Source organism: Poecilia mexicana, unplaced genomic scaffold (assembly GCF_051168715.1).
Source record: "Poecilia mexicana isolate PSO_F unplaced genomic scaffold, ASM5116871v1 scaffold_13, whole genome shotgun sequence".
Lineage (NCBI taxonomy): Eukaryota > Metazoa > Chordata > Actinopteri > Cyprinodontiformes > Poeciliidae > Poecilia > Poecilia mexicana.
The window spans coordinates 21,779,425-21,793,218 of NW_028263382.1; the positions used below are offsets into that span (position 1 = coordinate 21,779,425).

At 44.7% G+C, this 13,794-nt stretch overlaps 2 protein-coding genes across 2 annotated transcripts in view; one reads left to right on the plus strand and one right to left on the minus strand.

Moving 5' to 3' along the window:
* Positions 1-1,796: 1,796 nt before the first annotated feature.
* Positions 1,797-5,337, plus strand: phox2a (paired like homeobox 2A). Its single transcript, XM_015003654.2, has 3 exons — positions 1,797-2,530; positions 3,279-3,466; positions 3,855-5,337. Exons 1-3 carry the CDS (start codon positions 2,308-2,310, stop codon positions 4,347-4,349), a joined length of 906 nt encoding a protein of 301 aa, XP_014859140.1. The 5' UTR covers positions 1,797-2,307; the 3' UTR covers positions 4,350-5,337.
* A 273-nt stretch (positions 5,338-5,610) lies between these two features.
* The window catches only part of inppl1a (inositol polyphosphate phosphatase-like 1a), a 34,403-nt gene continuing 26,219 nt past the window's right edge, over positions 5,611-13,794 (minus strand). The window contains exons 17-27 of the mRNA XM_015003652.2: positions 13,333-13,421; positions 13,144-13,225; positions 12,966-13,055; positions 12,277-12,390; positions 11,789-11,965; positions 11,551-11,706; positions 11,305-11,389; positions 10,413-10,499; positions 9,571-10,297; positions 8,787-8,920; positions 5,611-7,558 (exon numbers count right to left, since the gene is read on the minus strand). Coding sequence (XP_014859138.2) covers positions 7,459-7,558; positions 8,787-8,920; positions 9,571-10,297; positions 10,413-10,499; positions 11,305-11,389; positions 11,551-11,706; positions 11,789-11,965; positions 12,277-12,390; positions 12,966-13,055; positions 13,144-13,225; positions 13,333-13,421 — 1,841 coding nt within the window. The 3' untranslated portion in view covers positions 5,611-7,458. The remainder of the gene's footprint in view (positions 7,559-8,786; positions 8,921-9,570; positions 10,298-10,412; positions 10,500-11,304; positions 11,390-11,550; positions 11,707-11,788; positions 11,966-12,276; positions 12,391-12,965; positions 13,056-13,143; positions 13,226-13,332; positions 13,422-13,794) is intronic.

A 13,794-nucleotide genomic window follows, 5' to 3' on the forward strand; every position in this document is an offset into this window, starting at 1 on the left:
CTTAAGTTTTGACATCTTATCTCTGTGAGATGTCAAACACTCCTGTAGCTCCCACTGCTGGCCTGGAGGTCCTTAGCAGCAGCTCAGTTTGATTATATCTTGGCTCAACACAGTTTTCACTTTAGATTATGATTTTTCTCTTAGTAAAAAATAACAATATATAAACTTATTTTTATGTACAAGAAGTTGACTCTTTTCTGTTCAGTTTTTTTTTTTTTTTTTTTTGCTCCACTCTGCAGTATAGACTGAGTACCGGGAGCCTCCCATGCTTCATTCATCCTCCGACTCTCACCAACCACGCAACAACTGCTGTAAACAGATCTTATTATTACTAAAGTGAACACAGAGTGGTGGGTTAATGCCATTAAGGAGCATCATCATGCAGCCCCTGGTCAAGCAGAGATAAGAGTGCGCACTTTTGAGCCTTTATTATGACATTTTCCGCGCGGGCACGCAGGCCAAACTCAATTAATTCCTCCCGTACGAACACAACGTAATTTTGGTTTGTGGATCATATTATTCGGTGAAATTTACCCTCTATAATAAAAAGCCTGTTAATTTCACCAAGGGCACACATAAAGCAGGGAGCAGCAGAGTAAAAACAAAGCATCTGTACATGTTTGAGAAGCTTTGCGCTCTCGCAATGCCTCCCGGTTTCGGAGCCTCTGTGTCACGGAGGGGCCGCGTGGGATATGACTTATCACATTGTATGACACCGTACAATAAACTTAAACCAATTTATGAAGCGTCAATGCGTTTATGGTTAGCCCGACGCGTCGCGCCGCGCCGCGCCGCGCTCTCTTGTTTCCGTAGCCGCTGCATTCCCCCCCCCCCCGCCCCCCCCGACACACACACCTCTCCGGTCCGATACATCAAACTGACGCGCACTCTGGTGACATGTCGGTAAAAAGTGATCGGAATCAAATCAGAGCTTTTAATCTCGCCAATCACCGTCACATCTGGACGTTTTCCCTCACATAAAGACTCGGGTGGAGGAGCTGCGGCTGCTCCTGCGCATCAGTTGGAGACGCAGAGGAACTGTCCAGCTTTTTGAGAATCACGGGGCCTTGCTGTCTTAAAGGAATTATGCGCATAGGGAAAATAATTATTATAGTCATATTAAATTAAAAAAAAAAAAAAAAAAAAAGATTGTAACTGGAACGATTATGACCGAAGTATACATTAAAAAAAAAAAATTATATTTATGCTAAGTTTGTCCCGATGGACAACAAATGGGAGAAAAGGCCTCAAGAATAGTTTATGATGTCTAAAACGTCAAAAAAAAACAACATTTTCTAAATTCCTAAGATCATTTTAGCAACATAATTTTAATTTTTTTAATGAAATTCTCATGGAGATATTCATATATCAGTGTCTCGATGCAACAGTCCTTAGGCTTCCAGCTATATGATTTACTACAAATTGTAAATGAACTGAATTGAATTTGACTAAATTCCATTATAACTTGGATCGAATTGGGATACATCTAACTGAATTTAAATCTCACCGTATGGTTAGATGACATTGAGTTGATTTAATATATATTTCCCAGAAATGAGTCGAACCTGTTTGTCTTTATAAAATGAACCGAAATTATGCTACACGGATAAACTGAACTGAACTGGTTATTTATTACACGCTAAATTAACGCGATTTAATGGGAACGTGAGAATGATGGTTAATTCTCGTCACATCTGGGCTGAGCTGGAAAAGTTAACTCCAGCAGAATTAGCTAGATACGTCCGGTAAAGGAAGCAGGGGCTTTGTAAGCGATTTGATCGGGGGGTGGGGGGGAAACCAGTTTTTTGTAGAACGGTGGTTTAACTAACGCCGTGGACCGCGTGGGCGGTGCAATGATCTTTGGTGGGATGGGGAAGAGGAGGTGGAGGGGCAGTCCGTTTCCACGCTCACTCACTGGTGGCATTGTCATGGAAACAAGACCACCGCTTCGCTATTGTCTCGCGCCCTACCGAGTTTATTATAAGCACCGCGCGAGCCGCAGCGTGCCGTCAAACGGAGCGCAGCGCGGAGAGGAGACGAGAGCTGAAGACACTCACAGACAGAGGAAGTGAAGGAGGAGAGAGAGGGAGAGAGAAAGAGAGAGAGAGAGAGAGAGGGGGCAAAGAAAACATCTGGATTACCTAAGGGAACCCTTCCACACAGAGATATACAAACTAAAAGAGTTTGAGGGAGGGAAAGTTCGGAGATTCTGGATAGAAAAGCCCAAGTCCGACACGCCGTTACCGCCGAGAAACGAGCAGCAGCTGCGTGAAAGCCGCGGACCGGTGTCTGCACCGGCTCTCCTCCATGTATAAGATGGATTACTCCTACCTGAACTCCTACGACTCCTGCATGGCGGCCATGGAAGCGTCGGCCTACGCGGACTTCAGCTCCTGCAGCCAGGCCAGCTCCTTCCAGTACAACCCGATCCGGAGCGGGCCGTTCTCCAACCCGGGCTGCACGCCGCTGAGCACGGCCAGCTGCACGCTGGGAGCCCTGCGGGAGCACCAGCCCACACCGTACTCCTCCGGTAGGAAACGGCTGCTTTGCTCTGCTCTGAAGCCTTATTGTTTTACAGCCAAGAGGGACAAGTTAGAAAGCTGCAACTATTTTAAATATTCACTTGATTTGAACAATGTCAAAAAAAAAAAAAATAAATAAATGCTATTTTTAAGAACTCAAGAACTGGACTTTCTCAACTATAACACAAATGATAACTGTATTTTAATTGAATATAACCAATTATTCCGTTCTCAGCACGAGATTTGCAAGAACAACGAGGCAATACGAATATTATTTAATCTGTTTTGGACTGTTTATTATTATTATTGTTAATAACAATTATATTGTTGTTGTTAATAATATGCCTAATTTAGGCATAAACTAAAATTACGGCATTTTGCACTGTATCTGAATGAATATCAGTTTCATTTTTACATTAAATACTATAACCTCTCAAATATTTATAAATCGGTATGTTAATTCTCAAATCTCAATGAACATTTGCTGAATTAAAAAAAACAAGATGCTAAACATATGCAGTAATGTAAGTATTTTCCCGAATAAAAAGGAAAATTATTTTTCAATATAGAAAAAAATATATCTTTTTGAATATTTAATTAAATTTTTATTAATTAAAAATATCCGGATTCAGAGCGACCCTGCCTTTTTACGCACCGTCTTCCTTCGCGCATTGAAATTCCGATCATACGCAAATTGTGTTTGCTCCATTAAAAAAAAAAAAAAAAAAAACCGAACCAATTCTTACTCCCTTTCAGTCCCTTACAAGTTCTTCTCGGACCCTTCTGGACTGAACGAGAAGAGGAAGCAGCGGCGCATCCGGACCACCTTCACCAGCTCCCAGCTAAAGGAGCTGGAGCGAGTCTTCGCCGAGACGCACTACCCGGACATCTACACTCGAGAGGAGCTGGCGCTGAAAATAGATCTGACCGAGGCCCGGGTCCAGGTGCGGGAAACAGGCTTTTCTATGTGTTCTTCTGCATGGTGCACCTCCAGAAAGTTCCTTAAATAGTTGGGTTATTGGGGCCTCTAATGATTATTGGAGGTGAGACGCAAAAATGATTACTAAAATTGAGGAGTTTTATGATAATTAAACAAAAGTTGTGCACCTCACTAAAACTTAATCTTCTTGGTTTCATATTAATAAATATTTTTTTATGCATAAATGCGTGCGGATGGAGGGTTGGCCTCTCCTCCTCCTCACTTGGTGGCTGCTATTGCATGTCCACCTGCTTCCGTCCGTCCCTCCTAAAGGTTCCTGTGTGTGTGTGTGTGTGTGTGTGTGTGTGTGTGTGTGTGTGTGTGTGTGTGTGTGTGTGTGTGTGTGTCTACAGGTGTGGTTCCAGAACAGGCGTGCCAAGTTCCGCAAGCAGGAGCGGGCAGCCAATGCCAAGGCCAACAGCTCTGGTGGCAACACGGGCAGCAACAGCAGCAGCAGCTCTGGGGGGAAGAAAGGTGGAGAAACAAGATCTTCGTCAGATGACGACGAGTCCAAGGAGTCCACCTGCAGCCCCACACCCGACAGCACCGCTTCCCTGCCCGGCTCGGCCAACGGGAACCTGGGGAGCCCCGCCAGCCTGAGCCCCAGCCCGGCCCCCACCAACAGCGGCTACACCAACACCTCCAGCTCCCCGGTCCTCCAGGGTCTGAAGCCCCCCAGCTGGTCCAGCCTGGGGCCGTCCAATCCGGCTGTGGCCCAGCCGGCTGCTCAGACTCAGGAGATTCTGAAGGCCTGGCAGCCGGCGGACAGTATGACCGGGCCTTTCGCTGGAGTCCTGTCGTCCTTCCACAGAAAACCCAATCCTGCCATCAAGACAAATCTGTTCTGAGGTAAAAAAATAAAATAAAAAGAAAAAAAAAGAGGGGGAGAAGACGAGGACCAATCAGGAACAGATAAGAGCTTCAAACTTTTTTCTTTTCTTTTTAGTGGAGAAACAAAAGATGCCCATCAAGTTCTCGTCGGAGGCCAGAGAATACCAAGTCTGGTAGTCAAGGCGTGTTATGAAGCTGTATAGAATCAACCTGGGTGTGGACAGATTCCCAAGACTTTCTCTATTTAATGACATTGAACTCTGCAGGCGTTCAAGCGGTCTCCTGAACGCCTCCTTGCATCTTCTCTGTTTTTGTTGCATACTCACATTCCCACACTCTGCAGCAGCTCTGATGAAGTATGGAGGTCAGGTACGACCTAAAAGCAGAAATCCAAACATCACCCATCTTTGCTGAGGAAACAAAGCAAACCTTTACCCTCAAGCACAACTAGATACACAGACTTTTTTTTTTTTTTTTTTAATTGGCCCCAAATCTCTCTTTGCCAAGTGGAGCGGGGGTGCTTCAAAATCCAATTAGAGCTGGTGGGTTCAGACCAGACGCCTCCCCAGATCAGCTCATTCCCCCGTCCGTGTGCGGCGCATCGAGTCCGGACGTCTCAGAAAACAGTTGCCACTTTGGTGAATCTCAAAAGGGTGCGGGTTTTTGAGTCAAATTTGTAGTTTAAGCTTGCAAATTTATGGGTCTGACTGCATAACTGATCTGTTCTGCTGATGGTAAAGCAATGCAATCAGTCCCTCACTTAAGACTGAAGAGGTTGCTTCCCCTTCCCTCCACCTGCTTCAATCAACTTTTCAGACCAAACCGGAATTACTTGTTCTAAACCCTCATTAAATGTTCTGTTTTGTCCCTTAATGCCTCAGTTTTGGGCTTTTTCATGCATTCCTCAGAATGAAAAAAAACAAACAAACATGTATTTATTAATATTTTTCACACATCTTTGAGTGGCTGTAAATTCTGTAGATAGTAATATAAATATTAGATAGTTGTCCCACCTTTTTTTTTTCCACTGCAGAGCATCTGTCTCACAGGAACATGTGAAGCTCTGTCGTATGAGAAGTTACAGCACTACTCTGAATATTCTAATAAATCTACATTATGAAGGCACTACCTGACACATCTCATGATCTGGTTTCTTGCTTGTGACAAAATAAGGTGTTACGACATTGTATTAGACTGAATCTCCTGAAATTGAAAACACGTACTGTCAAACAGATGAGACAACAACAACAAAAAAAACAGTAACCCTGTGACAAAAAGGAAAACTATTAGAGTTTTATTGGAAAAAAACAACAAAAACAGGGATGAACAATTTACATTAACTTAATACGACCAAAACACAAGGCTACATATAACTGGAGTGTACGAGGAAAAAAATAACACGGTTAAGTCTCCATTTCACACACGCACGCACGCACGCACGCACGCACACACACACACACACACACACACACACACACACACACAAACATGAAACACATCTCTGAGAACACTGAAAGGATTAGACACATTTAAATGACATTTTTGCTTTGTGGTTTGGCTGTTTGAAATATGTGGAAGAAGAACACTGGGAACAACGAACTGGGAAACTTTTCTTACAGACAAATGACTGCTTTCTACATCTGAGGACTCATTTAAAGTTTTCCTTCAAACATTCTTTCACTCTAAGCTGTTAATAAATAGCATAGTGTGATTCTATAAAAATAGTGTAGCGCGTTACTTAAAACTAAAGAGGTCAAAGGAAAACCGCTGGCTAACGTGTAAAAACTTATTTCAAGGATTAGCGTCTATAGAGGCCGTTTCAGCGAGAAACAGCACCACCTGCTGGGCAAACTAGGGAGCACAAGTATGTGCAATGTGTTCGAGGGGAACAATTCCCACGAGTACAAAATGTGGCCCTAAAATACAGAGACATCTGAGATTATGAGAATGAAACCATATAACCAGCTCTTAACCATAGGACGACACAATCAGCAGGGTGATGGTTTATTAAATCTGTTCCTGTAATTACACTCGGCTGTGTTAACCAACTCCCTGAACGCTGTGGCATTTCAAACATGAAATGAAACAAATAAAAATCTAACACTAATGACACAAATGCAGGCTCAGAAAATTGAGGCTTAAATAAAAGATGTAATATTCAGTCTCATGAGAGCTCGGTGCAGCACTCATGACTTGAAATGCATAGCCTTGCTCACTTTTACAGGGATTGTGAACTTGCATATCAGCGCCTGTGGGTAAATAAAACATTTACGCCATAAGGAACTTCTTTCCAGTATTGTCAAAATGACGGCGTCAGTCGTGCAAGAACAGTATGACAAAAATGCTGCATCAAGGTGAAAATACACAGTTCCAGCTTTAAATGGATCAATTTGGTTAGCTGGAAATTCCCTTTATAATAAAAAATAAACATAAATACATGCAACGACACTCACTACCGGCCACAAACCAAATAAACTGCAGCCCAGACATCATTACAATATACATGATCTGATGTGAAAAAGTTAGCTCAGATCAATCAAAATTCACCTAGCTAGCTTCCTTTCTGCCGCTGCACGCCGTTCGTCCACGTCACAGAACCTTCAAACGCTCATCCAACTGTGATTTCCAAAAATTAGGCTTTGAAATTCTCAAATGTGCCCAATTTGAACGAATCCTCAAAGAATCCAGTTCTCAAACAAAAAAAAAAAGAAAAAGAAATGTGCTTTAAATATCTTGCAGCTGCAGGCCAGATCTGATGTCACAACACAGATTGCACCTCCCCACGCATCAGTTTTACCTTTGTAACTCTGTAAAAAAAAAACAACAAAACAAAACATTGCATTTACAGCGAGGGGTTCGGTAGTGATGCTCCGAGGACTGAAATGATTAAATAAGGCCACGTCTATAACAACAACACCACTCATACAGTACAAATGAAAGAGGACGTTGGGTCAGCAAATGTTCTCGAAAGTACAAATGGAGTGCAATTTTCTCTCAGAAGGCACTGACTGGCATCAGTTAGCAGGTTCCAGCTCGGATCGGGTCGGTTTGGCTGAGAGCCGGCCGCGTGGGAGCCGGTGTGGCCCCACGCCGGTTTGGACGGGTCAAAGTCCAGTCTGCAGCAGCTCATTTCTGCTGCTGCTGCTGTCTGAGGCTCTCCAGCAGGATCTGCTTGTGAGCGGGATCCAGCACCCCGGCCTCCTCCAGGTCCTCCTCAGTGATGTCACTGGAAACAGAGAAAATGACGAGTGGAAAATCTTAAGCTGCTCCTTTTTGGGGGCACTTACACACAAAAACATAGGACTGAGTGCACAATTTTCAATATGTAGTGGTGTTTGGTTAATCCATATAAGATATAAAAAAACAAACAAAAAAACAAAACAACGTGAATAAAATTAGGATGAAACAAGTAAAAGGGAAACAACATGTTTTCATAACCGTCAATGAGGTTCCGGCTGGATATTTGACAGAATCAGTAGAACTAAATTAAATTAGTTTTCTCAAACAGACCCCTTGTTCAATAAATTTCCAATAAAGTTAAAACTTTGCTTTAGCCAATTGAAAACCAGTTCTGATCGCTGTCCTTCTGGAACAAACGACTGTGTCCAAGTTTCGGATGAGAAGCTGAATAATTTGGAGGCGGTGCTTCATTTCAGAGCAAGTGAAAATCCCAGAGCATTATGAATCCACCGCCATGCTTAACAAGTAACGCAGGTCTGAAAGCTTTATCTTTACCTCTCCAAACATTCATCTAGCATTTTTTTCACCCCCAAACAGATAAACATTTGTATCGTTTGATCATAACACATCGACGGTTTTGATTTTGAGCCAGTTGGTTCAGCAGCTTCCAGTTCATAAAAGGCTTGAGCATAAACATCCCAACCAGCTTCGATTCATCACTGGGTTTGAGTCAGAATGTTCAAGATTAAAAACAGAGATTTAAATAAACACAACTGCTTCTGGTAATCGGAATAGCTAAATGTTCAACCAGAAGTTTGCTGATGTCTACAAACCAGTTGAGGTCCCAGTGCAAACCTGCTGAAAGACATTTATCCAAATATCAGTAGAGGTGCACGTGGATGTTTGAACATTGAGCGTCAAAATTACTGCACATGCTTTAAAATCTTAAGACAAAAGTTGCACATCGTTTGGTTAAATCACCCCTAAAACACACAAAATGTATCATTAAAAGCCAAACATTAATATGACATTTATAGCTTTCCGCTTTTCAAATCATTCATTCGCAGTTATGACATGAAAGCGTCATGTATTTTTGTTATAACTGTCACCAGTAAAAAAATATGTGAAGATTAAAAGATAAAATACGTGGAGCTTCTATCTTTAAGGGGCTTTTCCTGCAAACTACGTGGTCACTTGCTGCCCGGGGTCTTTCGTTCCAGTCCGCCACAGCATCAACACAAACCCAGGCGGTGTGTGTTTGTGACGATGGCTACCTGAGGAACTCCAGATCGTCCCAGCCGTTGTGCAGGAGCCCCTGCTCGTATCTCTCCAGGCCCAGTCTCTGCAGCCACTCCCCCACCGACGACTCTCCCACAGACAAAGATGAGCTGCTGCTGCCCCACAGCGCCTGGACAGGAGAAATGCAGCATCAGCGAATCGCATCCGACGACAACAACTATTTCTTGCTTCTTTTTTGAGGCTGGATGTGAATTAGTGACACACAAATACTGATTTTGAAAAACATTCCTATTTGAAATGCGCATCTCAAGGACACCAGTCACATCAAGAAGTAAGATTTACATCATTAAACTGCACACAGCATTTAATCATATTATCGAATACATTCATATTTGTTCATGCTATTATTGAAGAAGCATTGGGGGAATTAGTAAAACTAACAATCCTGACAATAGGGACAGTTTTATTTTTAAACATTAGTGAATTTATGATGACAAATTCATCACAATAAATGATAAACGATACGACAAATGCCCACCTCCAGTTAACAATTCCTTGAAAAGTACTGAAAGTTACAACCACAAACATCCACGTATCTCGTTGGGCTTTATGTGATGAACCAACTAAACGGAACCATTGCTGAAAGACGACTGCACACAGCAAACATGTAGAAGAAGCTGATCTGGGTGGTGGAAGCATCATGCTGTGGGGATGCCTGTCTTTGCCAGAGACAGGCAAGCCGATGAGAAGATGGGTGGAGCTAAATACATCGAGAACCTGGAGGCAAATCTGTTAGAGGCTGGGAAACACTAGTCTCACCTCCTCTGGCATGTCCTCTGCTATGCTCTCTGGGATGGGGTTCCTGGGCGGGAAGGTGCGGCAGGCATCTAGGATGCCAATGGTTGGCGCTCGAACCGGGGGTGGCGCCGAGGGAGCGCGGGGCGGTTGTCCAGGGAACTCGCTCTCGCTCAGAGTCTTTGCCATCTGCAGCACAGAGCACGACTGATCGTCCAACGCCCCGGCCGCCCCTCGCCTGAAACCGTCCCCCATGACCAGAGGCCCTGCGGGACCGGCTGGCGGGATCCTGACCTCGGCCAGGTCCGGGTAGAGCGAGCGAGGCTTGCTGAGCTGGGCCTCCGCCACCGCCGTCTCCAGGGCTCCCTTAGGGAGAGGAGGAGGGGGGAAGTCGGGAGGCGGGCGATTCAGGGTGCTCCCGACTGTTCCTCCGATGCCTCCGCCTTGAGCGCCGGCCAGGGCGCCGCCGCCGTCGTCCTCCGAGGAGCTCTCCTCACTGACTCCGCGGGCCGGGTGACCCGCCACAACAGTTCTGCGGGAGTGAGCGGGTCCGGAGGTTGCAGGAGGAGGTTTGGTTCGAGCCCCGGCCGAGGGAGGCGGGGCTTTAACGGGCGGGGCGGTCGGAGAGGTAGGAGAGGAGAGGAGCTCAGCAGCCGACGGGTGGGGAACGCCCTCCAGGATGTAGTAGGCCGGGTTGTTGAAGCTGTTTTTGCCGATCGACGACTCGCCGTCTGGCGTGTCCTGTTTGGACCTTTACAACACAGACAGAATCAAAAACATCCAACATTTTAATCTCTCCTTACGGTTCATCTGCTGCTCGGTTAGGTTTTGTGTTATGAATACGAGCGTCTCTCGTGAGTTCGTACCTTGCGGCGTTTTCCTCCTTGCAGTTTTTTTCTCCCTCCTCGTTGACCTTCCCCAGCTCTCCCAGCTGTTTACGAACCACGGACTGTCTGCACCACAAACCAGTCAAAACAATTCAGCATGCAGATCCAAAAAAGGGGCCTCAGGCTGCTGACCAAGCCATTCAGAAATCAAAATATATTCTACACATCATTTTTCAAACTAAATAACTCTGTTAAAAAAAACATATAGTCAAATGTTTAAATTTCAGTCATTGAGCTGTTGACTCCCTGGATTTGTTTCCTCTCTCGTCATAAATCCTCAGCTCTGATTGGCTGATAATCAGTTTGAAACTCCTCAGCACAGAAACTGTCTTCATTCTTGCAGGATGTTATGTTGTGTAAAACTGCAATTATCAACTAAAAGATCTACTTTAAAAATTACAAGAATGTCCAACTACTAGCATTAAAAAGCAGGTGATAGGAGTACAGGTTATTTCAGAAGTGTTGAAGGGTCCACAACCATTGCATGCATGAGGCATTAAGTCCATCATTATGCATCTCAACTTTGACGGCATCTGTAAGCCCAATTAAATCTGTAGGACTAAACGGTTTATTTGCAGAGTGGTAAACATTTCACAGTTCAGTCTCTATTTGTGACGCTGTTCCTTTCCTGTCAAAATGCTTCAAAACAGGACGGACACGTTGTTTCCAGGTTACTATTGCTAATAACCGGCAGCCTGGTCACTGAGCTCAACAATTCCTGTCGGTTTCCTCGCATAGAAAACTCTCTGCTCGGGTCGTTCCCGGATCAGAGAGACGTCTGTGTGGGTTTTATGAGCTAGCCCGTGTTAGTTTCGGTATCGGTAAGCAGTGACGCTGCGCGGGAGGAAACGGCGGGTTGGGTTGTACTGACTTCACATACTCGTGTCCCACTCTGGACACCATGGTGGATTTCCCTTTGGGTCCGCTTGTCTCGTCTTGGTCCACGCTGATCCACTCTGAAACGAAAGGGTCCAATTAAACCTGACAAACAGCAAAGTCTTTGGTAAATCTAAATGAACTTTTAGAGGTCAAAAAGGTGAAATATTAGAGATTTTTATTGGCTTATATTTGATCTCCCTGCCTACATCTGCCTGTGATCCAAACACTGTCCCATTACCATACAGTCGCTCCCTGGTGCCCATCCGTTCAGCTGGGACCCTGACCCTCATGGACCCGCGGATGTTTCCCGTTTCTTCTCCTCGGTGGGACAAGTAGGTGTGGAACTGCTGGGCTGTGCTGCCAATCATCGACTTAAGGGCCAACACACACTCTCCTACCAACAAACGCACACAGACGGTCATTAGGGCTGCGACACACTCCCCTCCTCATTTAACATCGCAGAGTCCTGCTCCTACCGTAGGACTCGTATCCGTCCACCGATTTGACGGTCAGCAGCAAGTGTTGGTCCTGCAGGTACTCGATTTCCGACAGGAGCGGTTTGAGCGTGGTGAGCTGCTTGTTGGACCAGCCCACACGCAGGAAGTTCACATTGTCGCTGCTCTGGCTGTCGTTCTCGTAGCTCTTCTTGAACTCTAAAAATGCAGAGGAACGTGGAGCAGAGCGCGGGCGGACGAGGGGAACGAGGTGGGGAGGGAGAAAGAGGAGCGAGACGGTTCATTTACATGTGACAACGGTGAGCATGCAGCTAATAAACGGATGCTGGCTGAGAGGAATACTGACTGTCTGAATTTAGGGAGGGGAAAAAGGGGAGGGCAGGATAGGGGTGCAAAAAGAACAATGGTGAGTTCATAAAATTTTTTTTTTTTGTGCAAAAAGAAGGTCTGAGCTGCAGTCCAGCGTAGGATTTAGAATCGCTGAGCGGATCCAGAAACCTCTGACTCACCTTCCAGGCAGGTGGAGTAAAACTCTATGAAGAACTTAGTCCGGCTTGCCGTCTTCACAATGGCCTCAATGCTCTCAAACTCGATGTAGGCCTGCTCCGAAGACTTTGGCAGACCTACAGAGGAAGACAGAAATGGAGACGAGAGAAGGGGGCAGAAGAGGTGAGAAAGGGTGGAAAGAGTGAGATTAAAAACACGAGAGCGGAGGCGGTGGCTGTAGGGAAACCACGGCAGACATGAAATTAGCAAGCACATGTATGGTCCTTAAACGTAACATTTTGTCATGTTATGAGAAACTTTAAAGTGTTTTATTGGAATCACATGATAAACCACAACAAGGAAGTGCAAAACTTCCCTGGTTTTTAGCATGTGCTCCAAATTTCAATCTGAAAAGTGTGGCGTGCCTTTGCATTCAGTTTCCATCCCTTTGATCCACCCAAATGAAACTGGGAGCAACCAACTCCTTTAACGGAGTCGCATGATTATTAAGTGTTAAGCAACTCGGGTGAGAGAAACTGTAAAAATCTGATGAGTCGTGCACCAAGTCCTGTTTGCAGTTCACCAAGAGTCCTAACCTCACTCTAGAATGACCCAGTCAAAGTCCAGAAGTATAAATACTTTTGCGAGGTACTGTAAATATTTCAAATCCAAGCCCTTGGCTCTGCTGACAGATGTGATTTTAAGCATTTACCTTTCTTGGAGACAAACTGAGATGTCACTCCAACCTCAAATGTACCAAACACCGGGGAATGGTCACTGGTCACAATATCGTCCGTACAGCCTGGAAAACGGCCACAGTTAGCATTCAAAATGCACCCAAAAGCATTTTCAAGCCCAGAACCCATTTTACCATCTTCTATCTGTCTCACCATAGGAGTTGCAAACAATGTGCGTTTCTGGATATGACTTCCAGAGGATCCGGTCGCACCACGACGGCACGTTGGTCCTCATCTACAGAACAACACAGAAGCTGACTTCTCCTTCGGACTCTCAGAAAGAGGAAACGTAGATCGGTGCAGGTCAGAGGGAGGCTGTGATGTTTTAAATCCTGAACTCACCCCCGTAGCTTTCTGCTTCTGCCACACGTACGTGTCCCTGGAGCCTCGCTCGTAACGGTAAGTGGGGGGGAACGAGATCTCTTCCTCGGCTGCACACAAAATGAAAAAGGATTATTTTTCTGTAAACGTAAAAAAACACATGCTTTTCATTTTAGTAGATCTACTGGTATTATTCTGACTGTACATCCCTAAAAGTCTGAAAATTCAGTTGTTTTTAAAGCTGCTATCTCACTTTAGCGCAAAAAGCTTGCATCCAGTTCCTGACTAAAAAGGTGCTTACGTGGTACATGATTTGTACGTGGTGTGTGTGAACCGGGAATACGCAGAACATTTAGTTCCTGCATTTTAAAAGCCCAAAAAGGATTCATAAATAAACAAAGCCTTTTAATATAATTAGACATAATTCCTTAGTTGTTTTGTTTTTGATTTTTTTTTTACAAAAGGCTACAACAAGTAATCAGA